Source organism: Pongo pygmaeus, chromosome 9, assembly GCF_028885625.2.
Source record: "Pongo pygmaeus isolate AG05252 chromosome 9, NHGRI_mPonPyg2-v2.0_pri, whole genome shotgun sequence".
Taxonomy (NCBI): domain Eukaryota; kingdom Metazoa; phylum Chordata; class Mammalia; order Primates; family Hominidae; genus Pongo; species Pongo pygmaeus.
In genome coordinates this window covers 125,383,482-125,401,850 of record NC_072382.2, presented here as the reverse complement: position 1 = coordinate 125,401,850, position 18,369 = coordinate 125,383,482, and the positions used below count along the sequence as shown (strand labels likewise).

The window sequence follows — 18,369 nt, the reverse complement described above, 5'->3', positions numbered from 1 at the left end:
CCGTACCCAATCTGAGGATATGCATGAGAATGAAAACCATGTAATAGCCTCACGGTAAACACACACTAAATGTGTGATCTAGCCTCTCCGCTTCCCTTTCCTCCTCTACCCCAATACAAAGGAATACAAGAGTCACTTATGTTCTTGCCTGACATCAAACAAGTTTCCTTACCAGGTATCGAGGAGCTCCCTGCAAGGCTGACCTAATGAAGGGAGGAGCCAATCTGGCTCTCAGCTCCACCAGTTTAGGTAACGTAAAAGAAGGTGGAGGAGTCTCTCAACATTCATCTTCCTGGAAGTGTTAAGGCCCGAAGAGGGAAAAGTTCAACAAGAAACCATCATCGGGATTCGCAGTCCACCACAATCTCCTGCAACAACAGTACTATTCATCATAAGATTAAAAATCGGCCGGGCACGGTGGCTCACACCTGTAATCCCAGCACTTTGGGAGGCCGAGGCAGGCGGATCACCTGAGGTCGGGAGTTCGAGACCAGCCTGGCCAACATGATGAAACCCTCATCTCTACTAAAAATACAAAAATTGGCCAGGCATGGTGGCAGGCACCTGTAGTCCCAGCTACTCGGGAGGCTGATGCAGGAGAATTGCTTGAACCCAGAAGGCAGAGGTTGCAGTGAGCTGAGATCACGCCATTGCACTCCAGCCTGGGCAACAAGAGTGAAACTCCATCTCAAAAAAAAAAAAAAAAAAGGTTAAAAATCATCCCAACGCTTTGGTAAGCTGAGGCAGGAGGATCACTTGGGGCCAGGAGTCTGAGACAAGCCTGAGCAACACAGTGAGACCCCATCTCTAAAATATATAGCCTAGCATGGTGGTGTGTGTCTGTAGCCCCAACTACCCAGGAGGCTGAGGTGGGAGGAACACTTGAGCTCAGGAGGTCAAGGCTGCAGTGGGCCGTGAATGCACCACTACCTCCAGCATGGGTGACAGTGAGACCGTCTCAAAACAAAAGAAAATATTTTAGTATAATACCAGCTGCCATACTAAGAACGATGTGTTTTTTAAATGTATTATCTCCGAAACACTGAGGCCTGGAGTGACAGATGGGGCATAAGGCCACACAGTTGGTAAACAGTGATGCTGTACTTTGTGCTCAGGTCTGACTCCAAAACTTATCCATTCCAGTTGATCAGGCGGCCTCCCTCCCTCCCGTGAGAAGGTGGATGGCTGCGTGTGTGCGTGTGTGTGTGTGTGTGTGTGTGTATAAGCGTGCCTACAGACACATGCCTTCAGGACTTGCTGTGAGCCTACTTGGGAAGACCAGAAACACCTGAGGTGACGAGCATTCATAAATCAAGCAATAAACACGCACACCATTTATCATTGTAGTTCAATACTTTTTTCTTTTTAATTCATACTGTACTTCCATGGGTCTAGCTACTTTACATTAAGATTTGGCTGGGCAGCCTTGTGTGTTTCTAGGTACTAGCAGTAAGTTTTCTGACCTTGCGCACAGCGCCAGGCAAAGTACAGTTATAGATCCAAATACAGATGGCCAGACAACTCGACTGCACTCGACCCGTGTTCTTTCCCATAGATGGCCCAGTGCAGGTGTTGGGGCTGCTCCCTCTGCCTCACCCCACTCCACCCCATGTCAGGATTATCCAGGGGCCACTATGGCCTCTGACCCATCCCTCCCCACCTTGGAGTCTAGGTGGAGTTGGGGAAAAAGCACCATGGGTTTGGGAAGATGGTCTGGTCCATGCAGAGAGTGCTCTGGCCCCTGAGTGCAGGGCAGGAAAATGTGGAGACCCACAAGCTATTGTTGGCAAAAATGGCTGTTTTGACTATGCAATCTCAGCACGTGGCACCCAAGCCCCAGGCCGACGCCCCAGACAGAGCCAGCTGCCTTGCCTGGAGCAGAGGCCACCTTTTTGCTTCTGCAATGTCTTATTGTATTGAGAGAAGCAAGGAGGGCTGAAGAACGACAATGTTCTTTAAGCCTTCAGATGTTGGGGAGATCGTCAGCATCAGCTCCTCCTGGCCAGCAAGGTGCTGCTCATCAGCTGCCAAGACTCCAGTCCTGGCTCCAGGGCCTGCTGAGGATCTCCAGTCACAGGACCCCGGAGCTGTTGCACAGAACATCAAAACAGGGAGCTGGCTGGGCCCTTCACAGCCATGGCCAGAGCAGAAGTGAGGTAACAAGGCTGGGCAGAGAGGTGGGAAGGGAGCTCTCTAAATAGTGTGCAAGTTCCTGCTCCGCACTATGACAGCAAGCAGGGGCCTTAAAAGATGACCTTCCAGGAAAATGCTCCTCTCAGACCCAAAATGCATCTTCTGGAAGAAAACACAGAGGTGAAGGGGATTGGGGCCAACCTGCTGGAGGTTGGGGGAATGAAAGTCAAGGATGTCAAGTGGTGAGTGGGATGATTGTCCCATAGCCTAGAGACAAGTGGTGAAGGTGGGGAGAGTCAGGAAGGGGCCCCGGAGATTCCTCCTGGAGGAGGCAGGCAGGGTATGAGGTGTAGGGAGACCAGAGCCCTGCCATCTGGGGGAAGGGAGAAGAGTGCTATTTCTCCTCGGGGCAGTAGGAGAAAAGGGCTGGCTTTGGCTGCCCTGCAGAGCTTAAAGAAGTGGCATGGTATGGCACAGAAAGTACCCTTCTGGGACCATAAGCATCCAGAAAGATACTTCCCCTAGTCCTTTCTCCAGGACCTCATCTTAGGGATGCTGCCTGGAAATGTAATAGGTATAGTTCAAGTTTGGGTGGGGGGCAGGGACAAGGAGAGAATCCACTTCTCACAAAGCATTCCTCTTGAGCTCTCTTTGTCCTCCCCATGTCATTCCAGGTTCTTAGTGTCAGTGCTCTAAGGCAAACCCAAGGGTTTTAGCCAAAGCTTCATACTAAATCCAAACCCTATCTAAACAAAAGAGAAGTGCTAGAACCAGAAGTGGCTACTCTCCACTGTTTCTTCTACCAATAAGGAGGAAGGATGGATAGATGAAAGGCTGCACAGACCCTAGAGATAGAAGATGAGCTCCATTGAAAAGAATGTTCTTCTCCCAACTTAGAGAAAGTTCAAAGGAAGATCCCTTCACAAACTAGGCCAAAGAAGGAAGAAACCCTTCTAAGTGAATACTGAGCAATACATCAAGCTCGATCTCTCTCTCTCTCTCTCTCTCTCATTTCCACTGGGCCTCCCCAGCCCTCCTAGCCACCTAAAGAATAAATTTTAACCACCCTGGGTCTCCTGGGAATGCAGACACTGCCCTACCACACCTCTAAATATTGGGAAGCTTCAGCCTCTGGGCTTGTTCCCTCCTGGCAGAGCAACTGAGAAAGTCCACCCAGTCTTCCCAGCCTCTGTCCTAACCCCCAAGATGATGTCAAAGCTAGAACCTACCTTAAAGATGATCTAGCCCAACTCCCTCCTGTGACAGGAGGATACTGAAGCTCAGAGATGGGGAGTGACTTGCCCAAGGCCACAGAGCTTAGTCAATGGAAAAGTCAGGACCCAGGCCCAGGTCTCCAAACCGTCAGTGCAGTGCTCTTATACAGAGCTTCAAGCAGCTGATCTTGCTGGCCTGAGATGTAATCCTCTTGTCCCCAACAAGGTGGATGAGGAAGGGAGAGTCGCACCCATGATTAGCTTGTCTAAGCCAGTCTTGTCAATTCTTTCACAGTAAGCTGTAATGGAACTTTAGATCCCATAGCTGTTCTTCACCTTGTTAGAAACTGCAAATTCTTTAAAATTGAGTGCAAACTCTCAAACATTTTACCACATAAGTCATTACAGAAAGATTCCTGTGTGTCCCCAGTAAACTAAAACAAACAAAAAAAGCACTGGCTGGAAGAAGTTACATAAGAAGTAGTGATGTTTTGATGCTCCCTTGTAGACAGCAACTAGCCAGGCAAATGGCCAGGAATACAACGCTATTTATTTGTTTCACTCCCACACTTATCTGCAAGGGTGAGTTAAGATCTCTTTCACAAGCTATTGACTAAGGGGGAAGAGATTTTGTTTGAGAATGAACAGAGTTGTTGGTTTTTTCCTGGTATGATAGTCAAAAAATTATTGGAACACAGAGAGCCTACAAGAGATCCATGATTCTTAAAGAACATTCCCTATGTGCACACATTGTCTAGTGGGTTCAAATCGCTAAAAAACCAGGAGGGGTCTTCTGACATACTCAGTACTGCCCTCTCTGCCACCTTTTCCTCCTGGGAATGGTCCTGAGAGGTAGAGCAGAAGTAGAACAACTCCCTGCGGCCAGGTCTGCTCTGTCACTTGACTCCCAACAAAGAACCCTTTTTAAGTCATCACAAAGGTCCCACCATGGCACCTTTAATAATTAAATAACTTAAGGAAATAATTATGTATAGAATAAATTCAGGAATCTACAATTTTTGCATTCAAAACTTTCTGGGAATAGTTTTGGCTTCTGGCTGTGCCAAGAGGGAGATTTCCAGCAGTCTGCACCATGCCTCCTTCTTTGGCTCAGAGCCCATGAGCCTTGATCCCTACCAGTGTCCCTCACCCAAAGGCCTGGACAAGAACTGAACAAGCACCCACTGGGCTGTGGGCACAGGCATTCTTCACAGGGATTACATGAAACTGCATTTCCTCCCATGTCCTCTTCTAGGGGAGGAATGTCCACTCTAGCTGATGACCTGGAGCCTCCTCACCCTCCTCCCTTGGAGGATGACCTGGGCATGGACCTTCCTGTTTTCTGATCCTGCCCTTAGGGAAATACCAAGGCCTTATTCTCACATGGAAAAGTCAAAAACTGTAATTGCCACAGGGAATTAAAGCCCATTCTAAGAGAAAAATACAACTTTATCTTTGGGGTAGATGAGTGATAAAATCTTCTGTCTTTTGGGCTGATGTTCTGGGACATCTGGGACATCTGGGGTTCCTTCTGCCCCTGCGTCAAGAAGCCCAGGAGAAGAACAAGCAAGACTGAAGAGCTCTGCATGCCAAATTGGCTGTGACTCTTTCATGAATCTCCACAAGCTCTGCCTGGAGCTGGTGGGACTCTTTTGGTCATTATATGAAGAAACAGTAGTTAGTGTATGAGGGATGATGAATGTGCCCAGAGGGCCCCATGAATTCAGATAAATGCATGGTGCTAGTGGGCCAGTGCTGAAAAGGCCCTGAATGTCTCACTCTTTGAAGCTAGTGCCTTCTACTCCTTAATGATCTTACACCTCTGTGGGGCCAGAGACCAGAGCAGGATTTGTACTCCAACCCCCGCCAGAACCCCCATTCCCAAGTCTGAGAAACTCAGGATTGGGAATGGCTCCCTTAGGGCATAGATTTCGCTTGGCCTTTTCCTGCCCAAACACATGCACCTTTGCCAAATCCTTCCCTCCAGTGGCTTAGATGCTTCTTCTATGTGCAGACTGTCTCAGACAGTTGTCTCCATTGGCTAATGTTGGTTCGTTCTAAGAGCAAATGATGCTGGCAACCCATCTTGGTGCTCACCACTCACAGTGTTCTGTGGGTAGACCCTGCACCCCGGACGTGGCGAGGGCCTTCTCTCCCTCTCTTAAATCCTGGAGGGCCCAGCACACCCTGACTCATCCTGGAAATCACACTGACAGCTCTAAGTGAAGGCCTCAGAGCCACAGACCTGACTTGCTTAGAAGCACTAAAAGAGGTTTAATAAGGTCGAAAACGCTCCACCCTGGCTAATAAACAATGTGCTCTTAGGGCACAGAGAAACAATAGGACTTTAGGCACTAAAAAGTGACACTTCGCCCAGATCCAGCCTGGGAGAAGACCAGAGAGAAAGCGGGTGGGAAAGTAAGAAATTCCCAGCCCTTACTGGGTCCACACCCTACACAGGTCGGAGGAAGGTGCAGGAGTGATGGAGGAGAGTATCCTTCAGAACACGAGTCTCAGGAGCCTGCCACCCCACAATGCAGCCTTCCTAGCTTTCCAAGCATCCTCTCCATCTGACGCTCAGTACGGTCCGGATCAAGTGGGCGGCCAACCCTAGGAGTTTAGACTGGGCTCCCTTGAGGCTTCTGTGTTCCCAAGAGAATGCCTGGGGAAGCCTGGGGTAGGGAAGAAAAGATTCTCTTTTATTTTGGAAACAAATCAAAAGGGGATTAGGGAACGAAGCACCTTAAGCAATGCCGTCTTGAGACTTCTTTTTGAGACCCTAGGGTCTTCGTAGGCATAACTTTGGCTCAACATTTCCTTTCTAAAAGCCAAGAATGGCCAGCAAGGGAAGGGGTGGGGAACAGAGGGTGGGAGGAGGGAGATCAGCGGAGGTCGGTGCTGAGAGGCGGTTCCTGCCCTCCTCAGCTGCTCCACTATAGGAAAACGCTGCTCCGGCCAGCACAGGGGGCGGGAGGGCCCGCTCCTTCTCCCTGGTACATAGGCATTATCTCTTTTTTAAAATCTGTATATAATATATATATTTATATTCTGTATATATATATATTTATATATATATATTTATATGGTCTATGTACATGTATTGCACAGGCCTCTTGCAGCCACCCTGTTCCTGCCTTGTCAATGATAGCGATTCCTCTTTTCTTCACTTTCCGACGTGTAGTCGCGGGACCTGATGCCGTTCTGAAGGTTGATGAGTGAGTCCTTCATCTGCAAGACAGAAAACCCCACCCCAGGCCTGGGTCTGTGCTTCCAGTGGGATTCTCCACCGAGCAGCCCTCTCCCCACACCCGCCTAGGGCAGGCCTCCAAACACGCCATGGGGCTGAAAAGAGTCGGGCACCTAAAGCAAGGGTGGTTCTCAGCGCACACTGTTTCAAACAGAAAGCGGACAGTTAGGCTGGGTGCGGTGACTCACACCTGTAATCCCAGCACTTTGGGAGGCAGAGGTGGGAGCATCGCTTGAGGCCAAGAGTTTCAGACCAACCTGGGCAACATAGAGAGACCCCATCTCTATAAAAAATTTAAAAATTATAGCCAGGCCTTGTGATATGCACCTGTAGTCCTAACTACTCAGGAGGCTGGGGTGGGAGGATGGCTTGAACCCAGGAGTTTGCAACTGCAGTGAACTATGACTGCACCACTGCACTCCAGCCTGGGCAACAGAGCAAGACCCTGCCTTTTAAAAAAAGAGAGAGACAGAGAGGGAAAGGGAGAGGGAGAGAGAAAGAAAAGAAAAGAAAAGAAAAGAAAAGAAAAAGAAAAGAAAAGAAAAGAAAAGAAAAGAAAAGAAAAGAAAGAAAGAAAGAAAGAAAAGAAAAGAAAGGAAGGAAGGAAGGAAAGAAAGAGGGAAAGAAAGAAAGGAGACAGACAATCTAGCATGGGGAAGCCCTTGGGTAAGGCTTACTGGGTCTCAGTGCTAGATCAAGAACTCTCTTGAAGTGTTCAACTGCTACAAAGAGCCTCTTAGGCTGTCACTGACTTGATCTACTTGTTTCATCTGGTTTCCTTGATGATCCTTAATATACCACATGCCTGTCTTTGTACATTGAGCCACATTGTTCCCCCCGCCTGGGAATCTTTGTGCTCTTGCCTATTCCAATCTCACCCGTCTGCTAAGGCTCAGAACAAATCCAAACTTTCTCCAGCTCCCAGTCATCCCTCTCCTTCATGGTCTCTCACACAGCACACTCGGGCTCTGGACTGCAGTCATCTTTCATTGCTTGGTTTCATGTTTGCTAGGACTAGAACTGTGTCTAAACCTTCCCTTGTGCACCCAGGGGCACCATGCAGAGAACTGAGTGGGTTCCTAGTTGGTATCCATATCAGCAAAATAACATCTTTAGGTCACAGACTGCAGTCTAAATGGGAGACTAGAATGGAGCCTGGCAGGAGAATTGTAAAATGGCCCATCATACCACCACATATTTAAATATTCACATATTTACATACTATCTCTGGGTAAACTGCTCTGTTACAACATAAGACAACATTTCTGGGGTAAATGGTTACTGATTTAGGGAAAGTCTGGTCTCTCTGCTTAATCTACCACTTTCTTATCTCTGGTTCATTTATATCTTCTGCTCAAGACAGAGGAGGGGGCCATTCTGTTATTTTTAAAGTTACTTTTAAAGAGATTGAAACAAAACAACTCTCTTAACACTTGTAGGGTAAAGTCCACTAGGCTATAAATCTGATAGCCCAAACCCCCAAGTTAACGGGCCCCATTCTGAAATAGAATTCTAGAGTTGGAAGAGACCCCTGGGTCATCTAGTCCAACTGCCCCAATTTAATCTATAAGTTCTTTATCCATTATCATCTAGTTACCCCTTGAACACTTTCAATGTTGGAATCTCAGTTCTCTACAGTAGCCTGTTCCATTGCTGGACAGCATTAGCCACAAGCTGTTTGCATTTGATGATGAAGAAAAATTACTTTCTTAAACTTCTAGCCCTAGTTCAGTGCTCTGGAGTTTTCCAGTAAGTCTAACCCTTGACACCTGTTGGCCTGGGTGTCTGAAGACCACCCTGTTCTCCTCACCCCCGTGTTCCCTTCTCCTGGGTTTGTCTTCAATTCCATCAACCCTTCTTGAAAGGGTAGGGCTTCTAAACTCCTAACTAAGCTTTTTGTCCCCTTTTGGTTAAAAAAAAAAAAATGCCCTCCTTAAGTGTGGTGACAAAGCTAAACACATCCAACTGGGTCCTGATAGCTGCATTAAGATTCTTTTCCCTTTTTTTTTCTTTTTTTTGAGATGAAGTCTCACTCTGTTGCCCAGGCTGGAGTGCAGTGGCACTATCTCAGCTCACTGAAACCTCCGCCTCCCAGGTTCAAGCAATTCTCCTACCTTAACCTCCCAAGTAGCTGGGATTACAGGTGTGCGCCACCATACCTGGCTAGCTTTTATATTTTGAGTAGAGACAGGGTTTCACCATGTTGGCCAGGCCAGTCTCAAACTCCTGACCTCAAGTGATCTGCCCTCTTCAGCCTCCCAAAGTGCTGGGATTACAGGCGTGAGCCACCAAGCCCGGCCTCTTTTTCCTTACTTAGAGCTAAGACCAAACAATGCAAGGAAATAAAGTTTAATATTAATGAGCACTGCCCACATGCCATCAAATCCTGACGACAGTTCCATGAAGCTATGAGTGCAATTCCTATTTTATAAATGAAGAAACGGAAGCTCAAGGTCCCTTACTCATGGTCACAAAATTAGTTAGTGGCAAGGCTGGGATGCCATCTCTGGCTGGTCACAAAACGTCAGAAAGGCAACTCTTTAGGGAGAGAAGTTGTTATCCTGAGTCTATTATTTTCTAATTCTCACAGCAAAGGCAGATTCCTGCTCTCTAGGTAGCCACACGGAGGCATATTTTATAAGATACTAAACTATTCTGGGGAAGCAGGAAGCTCCCTCCCCCAAGGAAACTAGGCTAATTATTGATTTTGCCTCAGGATGATTTGCCTAAATAGTTGATCTAGTTTTGTGGGGGAGTATACAGGCAAACTGTACGACAAAGATGATGCTATGAAAAGAAGACAAAGTACAGCCATCTTCCCAGACTATCAGTGCAGTGCCACTGACTGTCAAAGGAGGGGGCAGTAAACATTTGAAAAAACTCAAAGACATGCCCTCTGGGAAGACAAATCTCTGTAAAAAGGTTGAGGGGGTTCTGTTTAAATGCTTGTCAGATGGTTATGGGTTACCAAAAAAAAAAATAAAAAGAGTTCTCCTTCCACCTAAACTACAGCTTTCCTGGTGCAAATTCAGTAGGTCATTTTATTGTTCTTATTTTTTAGAATACACCTGCATTTCTAGCAGCCCACTCAAGGAAGGCTTTCCATTTTAGAACAATGCATGGCCTGGAGGAAGAATGAATTGGAGGGAGAAGTCTGGAGGGTGGTGATAGAGACAAGGATCTTTCTCACAGCATAAGGGAAGGAGTCCCCGCTCCCAAAGACCAGGGCAAGCAGAGAAGGTGGGGCATCTCACCTGGTCAAGGAGCATCACTGAGGATTTGATGATCTCCCTCCATTTTTGGAGCTCAGTATCGTGGTACTTTTGTTGGGACTCTAAGAGCTGGGCCCATTCTGTCTGAGACTGGGGTAACCTGTGGGGTAGAAGAAGGGGTACCCCAGCAGCTGGAGTTATGCTCAGCGAACTGTCCTGGGCTCCCAGACCCCTAAAGGACAGAGAGTCACATCAGAGTGCTTTGTCCTCTGCTCACTGCCCCCAGTTCCCCTGTGCCCCAGATCAGAAGTGGGCTGAAACTATAGGGAGAGATTCTGAGTTTCCCTGTGGGCTCATCCCAGAGGGATGGGGAAGGGCAGTGAGGCAGTCCCAAGGAGACTGGGAGACAGGTGTCATGGCACTGGGTGGGATGAAGGTGGAGGTGAGGGGACGAGGCCAGGATTACCTTTCTTGGAGCCTTAGACCCTGCCAGGCAGTGAGGGTCTGCGTGGTGTATTCCAACATCCAGAGTTTGTAGAAGAGCATCATGTTAAGGATGACCAGCAGCACCAGACTAGGAAGGAGACATGGGGAAAAAAATATCAGCAATGAGATGTCACCTGAGCCTAGGACATCCCCCATCCCAGAGGCTGCTGTCCCTGACCAGTGGGCCATCCAAAGCATTGCAGTGAGTGAGTGAGCTGGAGGGACGCAGCAAGGGAGAGAGAGAGAGAAGCAACCTAATCTGGACGGGCCAGGATACGGGGGAGGGCCATGGAGAGGAGCACGGGATGAAGACACTAGAAAGGAGAGATGCACAGGCACCCAGAACCTGGGCACCTGGGGGAAGAGAGGTATGGTGGGAAGGAAAAGAGATGAGGGGGTAAAGGAGTAATCATAGAGCCAGTACCTGAAACAGATCCTAATGGGAGCAAGGAAGAAAAATGGGGAGGAGGCAGAGGTTAGAAACAGGCAAGTGTGGGGAAGGGGAAAACTGCACTGCAAATCAACCTGGGAGCGAGTGAGAGTATATGAGAAAAAATACTAGAAGCAAAGACACAATGGATGGAAGATCCAGCAAGGACAGGGCATGAGAAAACAACAGACAGACTCTTAGTATTTCATTGGTGCTAAATTGAGAAAAGATTCCCCTACTAACCCAACCTTAGGACGTAACTGAAGGGTGAGACTGAAGGAGGAATTCCAGTGGCTCCCTAGCTCTGCCAATGATACCTCTTACAGATGTTAGCAGAACTTCCCGCAAGCTGCAAAGTTCCCTGCCTCAACCTGATACCAGCTGGACAGGCTGAGGTTTCCCAGAGTCTGGGTCAGAACTGGTGAGAGATAGGGGAGGCAAGGATCATCCAGGGGCTGGAGGGGCTGTGGGGAATGAGGAGTCATAGAGAGACTGCAGAAATTCTCTCCTTCTCTCAGCCTCACTGGCTGCCTAAACATCACTGTATAACAAGCTCATAGGATGAAGACATGAAGACATCATCGTGGGTAGAGAGGATCCAGAGACACACAAAACTGGATGAAAACCCTGGATCACCACTTAAAAATCTCTTAACTTTAGATCAAGTTTCCTAGCTTCTCCAACCTAGGGACAGTAATACCTATCCTACTGGGGTTGTTCTGTAGATGAAAGGGAATATATTGTAAAATATCCCGGCACACCATAGGCCCTACACAAAGGGTAGTTCTTATAATTAATGGGGGAGAGGTAGACACACATAAGAAGAGAAAGATGACAAAAAATGAGAAGATAGGCTGGGCATGGTGGCTCACACCTGTAATCCCAGCACTTTGGGAGGCCAAGGTGGGTGGATTACTTGAGCTGGGGAGTTCGAAATCAGCCTGGGCAACATAGCAAAACCCCATCTCTACAAAAAAATGTTTTTAAAAATTAGTCAGGGGTGGTGACATGCACCTGTGGTCCCAGCTACTAGGGAAGCTGAGGCAGGAGGATTGCTTGAGCCCAGGAAGGGGAGGTTAGGGTGAGCTGAGATCATGCTACTGCATTCCAGCCTGGGCAACAGCGTGAGAACCTGTCTCAAAAAAAAAAAAAAAGAAAGAAAGAAAGAAAAAAACAGATAAAAGAGAGATGGATAAAAGACCAGCAAAGAAAGAAAAGCTTATGCTATGCCTTAGGCTTTTCAAAGCTTATGCCTGTGCAAGTGGTACTGTGTTTGTCATCCGTGCTTCTGGTACTGTGGAACGTAGTCTTCCTTAAACTGACAGCCACAAATTTCTGGGGCTGCTGTGTTCTCAGGCCTCTCTGAGTTGTCCGCAAGGCCTTTAAAACTTTTATGTTGAATTTCAATGCCATGGTCTTTAATTTTAGCAGCACACACTGGGTCATCTGAACACCTGCCTCTTCGGCACAGCCTGCTCACAATCCTGGTGCCTGCATTTGGGTTTATGTTTGCAATCCTGTCTGTGCTAAGTGAAGGTCAAGGGATACCCCTGTGTGCTGTCTAAGTGAAGGCTGCGCAGTTGCCGAAACAGAGAAAGGAGGTGGCTGAGTCACACTGTAGCAGGCATGTGGGGGCAACAGCCTGCCAGACACAGGGCAAGCTGTGCTGTGTCAGCCCGTCCCACGTGTAGGCTGTTGGCAGACACTTGGCCTGGATCCTGCAGCATTGAATTAGAGAGTCTGATCATTCTAAACTTACAAAACCCAAAAGTTAGTTAATAACATGTTATACAATTTGCTCAGGAGAGCAGGCCTTCTCTACTTAAAGTCAAAATGCAGAAAGAGCTTAAACACAGAACTAACTTGAGGTTACAGTGCTCTACAAACCAAAATCCAATCCAAGAGATTTAATTTAACAGAACAATGGCATGAATCACATTAAATTGATGTTGCTAAGTGCGACTTTTACTAGTTTTACAGCTACTTTCATTTACTTATTTATTTATTGAGACAGAGTCTCACTCTTTCACCCAGGCTGGAGTGCAGTGGTGCGATCTCAGCTCACTGCAAGCTCCGCCTCCCAGGTTCACGCCATTCTCCTGCCTCAGCCTCCCGAATAGCTGGGACTACAGGCACCTGCCACCACGTCTGGCTAATATTTGTATTTTTAGTAGAGACGGAGTTTCACCGTGTTAGCCAGGATGGTCTCGATCTCCTGACCTCATGATCCGCCTGCCTCAGCCTCCCAAAGTGCTGGGATTACAGGTGTGAGCCACCGTGCCCAGCCAATAGTTACTTTTGTTTTTAATTTTGTAAAAATATCTTCGTTTCTTATGCTGTCATCAGAAGAATTTTGCATCTACTTTTATGTGACATATTAAGGTTGGTGAAAGAGTCCACCTTACGTTCCTCATGGCTTTCCCTCCTGTAAATGGTCCCCAGGACCATCCTAGACCTTGTCTTCTTTGTCACACGCTATACTCTCTATGGATGCTTTCATTCACACCAAGGCTGTAATGTTATGGATAATTAAGCAGTGACTGCAGCCTACACTTGTTATCTGAGCTCCAGGACCACATCAGCACAAATCTGTCACCTCTTCCTGGATAACCTATGGCACCTGAGACATACCCGGAACTGTGAATGTCTTCTTTGGAAATGCTTTGCTAAATTCCAGATGTCTGTGAATGACACAACCATATACGGTCCCTCGAATCAGTAGTTCATCTTCCTTCCCTACCTCAGCCTCCTGAGTAGCTGGGACTACAGGTGCCTGCCACCACACCTGGCTAATATTTGTAGTTTTAATAGAGACAGGGTTTCACAATGTTAGCCAGGATGCTCTCGATCTCCTGACCTCATGATCCGCCTGTCTCGGCCTCCCAAAGTGCTGGGATTACAGGCGTGAGCCACTGCAACCAGCCAGCATAGCATCTTTCTATGCAAGTTACTGAGCCTACTGTTTTATAATGTCATAGCAATTATTATAAATAGTCTACATTAAAATAAGCATCCACTTTTCTTGTATTGTAGGCATTGATTTTGTCTGGCTACCCTGCCAATGTGTGGGCCCCACGAGTGCACAGTTCCAGTGCCTGGCACAGAGTAGACACCCAGAACATCTAATGAAGGAATGAACTCCTAAAATGCCCTCTAGCATTTCTCTGTTAGCATTTAACCATCTGTGCAGGAATTTCAAACGTTCTGTCTCTCTCACCCACTTGAAACTGAAACCCTGAAGGGTATGGATGCTGCATGAAGCATTTTCTTCTGAAGGCCTAGCATACAGTAAATGCTGAACAAAGCAGAGAAAAAGAAGCGAAGAGGTAAGCAACAGGCAGAGCAACCAATCCAGACAGAGAAGACTAGAGGACAAAGCAAAAACCAGGGCAAACAGTAAGGGTGCTCAGATGCTTCAAGAGACGAGGGCTGGGGCACCCGGCTGGAAAGGGAAGGCGGTGAGGGCAGAATAGGAGAACCTAGAGTCCCTTACACACAGCTGATAACCAGCAGCAGCTTGGACACGCTCTGCAGGTGGAAACCATTGGGGGTGTCCTCGGGGATATGCCGCGTCTGCGTGGAACCTGTGGGGAGAATTAAAGAGACCATCACCATGGTGACCCACAAGTCCAACAACTGCTGGTGGGGACACTGGTCAAACAGCAAACATCAGAGACTGATGGAAAAATGTCCATGACACCGTGACAGCAACGATATGCCGGAGACTGCCAGCTCTCCAAGAGGAGAAGGTAAAATCCTCAAGGGCAAGGCCATTGGTTGGGTCAGGTCATCATTGAACAAATGAGAAAATCAACAGGCCCATGTAGCTAGGATATACGGGCCCAGGACAAAGGGATCTTCAGCTATGGGAGGGGACGTGGCACTGGACTAGGCCTAAAGACGTCTGGCTTCTGGCTCTGGATCCATTCCTAGTAAGCTATATGATGGTGGACAAGTCATGTAAGCTCTCTGAGAGTCAGTTTACTCAAATGCAAGGTCAGTCAGAAATCTTAAATGCAAAACATGTAACCTGGAAGTGCTAGGGGTGAAGCTGGGGGGCATGCAGAAGGCTGGCCCTCTTCCCCCACTCTCCCCTCTTCTTCTGCCTCCCCTGTCCCTATCCAGCCCAATTAGTTGGTCTCTAAGGCCCCTTAGAGTCCCAGGTTTCCAGGATTCAGCAAAGACAAGGATGTGAATGGCTGGGTGGGAAGAGGAAGAAATACTAAGGGAGTCCATGGCCTGAGAGGGCAAGCCTGGGTTGGCCCATGGGGGTGAAGTGAAGGGGGACTGTCTTGGACTCCCCGATCTTTGTGTAATGAGGTAATCTCTGTGGTCTGAGCTGTGGGATCTCCTTAGTGTATATCCCAAGAACTTGGAAGCTTCATACTTGAGCCTATGCAGGTAGCCATGGAACTAGGGCAACACGAAAGCATAAACACTAAGGCAGCTTTTGTTAATTAGCGCACACATATGAGTTCAGCTGGGGCTTCTGGGGCTGAGGAACTTAAAGAGCAAAGAGAAACAGAGCATTGGGAGCCTCAGATTTAGTGACTTATGTTCAAATTATACACAAATTATACCCAAGGTGCAAAATGAGTGTGCGTGTGTGTGCCTTGGGGTGGGCATGCAGCTCCAGCCCAAAGCTCAGTCCACCCGACCTGTCCCCACCTGGCACACACCTGCCACATGTTTGATCCTGTGGCCCACATCCTCATCTGTGGGCGTGGTGACCGGGCTCATCACCTCTTCCAGGTGAGGGACTCGCAGGTGGGCATGGGGACGCTTCCTCCTCCGCACCGTTGTAGTCTTGCTGGCCTTCTCTTTGGGAGATTGTCTGTGCATCTCAGCCAAATAAGTGCTCTCCGTTTTGGCCAGCTCGCTCTCTATCAGAGACAAAAGGACCACAGGAGAGGCCACCTTCAGCCTTCCAGTGCAACTCTCTGCAGAACCATTTTCCTATTCTGTATTCTGGGAAGTTGTTTGGGTGGGTTGATGACCCTCAGGGATGCCCATGAGCCTCAGGAGGTACTTCTGGGACCCAGCCCCAGTCAAACCCTTCCTCTGGGGTTGTTCAACATTGCAAGGAACCATATGTTCCCAATATCTACACCCTCATGTATACAATTTGGGGCATACACTTCTTAAATAGATGCATTCACAGGCATTTTACAAATACTTCTCATCACAGAGCCACCTATATCACTAGGTCTGTGGTTCCTTTTGGGGTGAGGGGTGTCTTATAGATCCCTCAATGATCTCCTAAACATCCTAGACACAGTCTAGAAAAATGCACATGTCCGCATACATGCCAAATTTGGTGTCCACTTCTGAAGCAGGTGTGGGTACCTCATGAAACTACTTCACCTTTCAGTCTCTGCCTCTATTCTCAATACCATTCCCCTGAACGGTGGGCAGCCGCAGTGCAGTTTACCGTCTCTGCAGCCCAGCTAGCAGCAAGGATTGCAGTGCTCACCTAAATGGCGGAAGTAGTCCTCCAGCCCACTCCAGAAGTTCTTCTCGATGAACGTTTTCACTAATCCCCAGGGCTGTTTTCGATAGCGTAGCTCTGTGGAGACCCTGAGGAGCAAGCGAGACACAAAATCAGTCATTTCCTGGGTGGACCTGCCTCTTCTGGGAAAAGGGAAATTCGGAGTTAAGGCCAAAGCCGTTTCACATTTGTACTAAACTTTACAAGTTAAAAGGTCCTTCCACATCCATCTCATCATCTGATCTCCATGACAACCCTCTGAAGTCAGTGGAGCTGGTGGATTTATCCCCATTTTATAGAAAAGAAAACTGAGGTGTAAGATATTTAAGCAGAGCAAAGGCTAAAAACTAGGGTTCTGACTCCAGAGTTCTCTTATGATGGCACACTGCCTCCTCTCAGGGGTCTCACATAGGGCCCAGCAGTCTGCCTGCCAGGCAAGGGTAGGCTCTGCCTGAGGTTAAAGTCTTTTGAGAAACTGACACTGAAAGAAAGTAAGATGGTTCATCCTTTCATCAGGGTCCTTCTCTCCTTCTCCAGAGACTTCAAAGTCTAAGTCAAGTTCTGGGGTTTTATCACTTTAACCTTTAAAAGTATCAGTCACCCTGGGCAACACAGTGAGACCCCATATCTACAAAAATAAAAATAAAAACAATTAGCCAGGGGCATGTCTGTAGTCCCAGCTAATGGGAGGTTGAGGTTGAGGTTGAGGCTGCAGTGAGTCATGATCACACCACTGCACTCCAGCCTGGGGAAGAGGGTGAGATACTGTCTCAGAAAAAAAAAAGAGTATCATCTGCTGCCGGCCCTGGCTCCTGCCTCTCCACTGCACCCCAGACCTCGCCGGCTCTTGCTCTTTTCCAAGCATTCTCGCTCCCAGTCGCTGGTCGCACTTCTGCCCATACCCCTGCAGTATCAGCTCTATTCTCTCCTATGCAGCAGCCCTGCTCTTTGCCTCCCCTTTAGGTTCATCGCATCTGCCAATAGATTCTCCCAGCTAATCCATCCTACCCCATCCCACCCTGTGACTAAAGCTGCCAACCCGGCCTCATCCCCCTCCTCAGGGATGCCACCTCCACCCATGTCCCAATGGGAGAGTGCCTGTACTTGGAGACACCTCACTCCCCAACTCAACAACCGCTGACTGCATCGGGGATGGGCACCTTCCTATAATGGTCTGTTCAAGGTCAACCAGCTACCTCTGCATGGCTGCAGAGAAAAGATGCAACTGAAAGATCTTCTGAGGAACCTGGAATTAAGAAACCTAGGCACTGTGGAGGAAAGGATAAGAACAGGAAGGAGAGAGAAGGAAGGGAAATAAAAGAAGGAAGGAGGAAGAGAAGGAAGGCTGAAGGAGGAAGAGAAGGAAGGCTGAAGGAGGAGTACATGTTCAGGAGGAAGCACAGAACACCCAACCCCCCCACTCCCCAAAATTGCCAAAAGAATGAAAAAGATGCAGGCCCTCTTTTTTAAGAGATAGGGTCTTACTCTGTCTCCCAGGCTGGAGTGCAGTTGTGCAATCATAGCTCATTGCAGCCTCGAACTCCTGGGCTTAAGCAATCCTCCCACCCCAGCCTCCCGAGTAGCAGGGACTACAGTACTTGCCACCACTCCTGGCAAACTTTTATTTTTTTGCAGACACAGGGTCTCACTACATTGCCCAAGCTGGTCTCGAACTCCTGGGCTCAAGCAATCCTCCTGCCTAAGCCTCTCAAAATGTGTGAATATAGGCACGAAGCACAAAGGTCCTTCCTGATGCACACTTCTTGAAGCCCAAGAGATCTCTGTGCAATCTTTTACTAAACTTTTATTTGAACTACATCAGTGAATTTTTGGCTCCTTACAATGAAAAGAACTTGGTCTAAGGTACAGGTAAACCGTCTGGTGATTTTCAAATGGGTGTGTGTCTTGACTTTTCAATTAGACTACAAGTTTCTTAAAATGTCAGGGTCTAAATTTCTTCCTTCCTTTGGAAGCACATTACAGTGCCCAGAACTAATTATTCACTCAATCAGTGTTCTCTGGACTCTGATATGTACAGGCCCAGCTGGGTGCTGGGAATAAAGTGTGAGTGGAATGGCATTCCTGTCCTCGTGGAGCTCACTGTCTAACACTAATGGCAATCCACGCGGCATGGTGGACAGAGCACAGGTTTACAACTC

The 18,369-nt window shown here is 48.0% G+C and overlaps 1 protein-coding gene across 22 annotated transcripts in view; it reads right to left on the bottom strand.

Annotated features, from left to right (window-relative positions):
- Nucleotides 1–4,993: 4,993 nt before the first annotated feature.
- The window catches only part of GRAMD1B (GRAM domain containing 1B), a 267,819-nt gene continuing 254,443 nt past the window's right edge, over nucleotides 4,994–18,369 (bottom strand). For 15 of the 22 annotated variants that reach the window (XM_063671524.1, XM_063671525.1, XM_054437570.2 and 12 more), the window contains 5 exons: nucleotides 16,196–16,299; nucleotides 15,402–15,605; nucleotides 14,216–14,306; nucleotides 10,273–10,380; nucleotides 7,183–9,966 (listed from right to left, as the gene is read on the bottom strand). In XM_063671524.1, the coding sequence (XP_063527594.1) occupies nucleotides 9,702–9,966; nucleotides 10,273–10,380; nucleotides 14,216–14,306; nucleotides 15,402–15,605; nucleotides 16,196–16,299 (772 nt within the window). In that variant the 3' untranslated portion in view covers nucleotides 7,183–9,701. Of the gene's footprint in view, nucleotides 6,576–7,181; nucleotides 9,967–10,272; nucleotides 10,381–14,215; nucleotides 14,307–15,401; nucleotides 15,606–16,195; nucleotides 16,300–18,369 lie in introns of those variants that run through there. The other 7 variants (XM_054437572.2, XM_054437559.2, XM_054437566.2 and 4 more) reach the window with 2 other exon arrangements.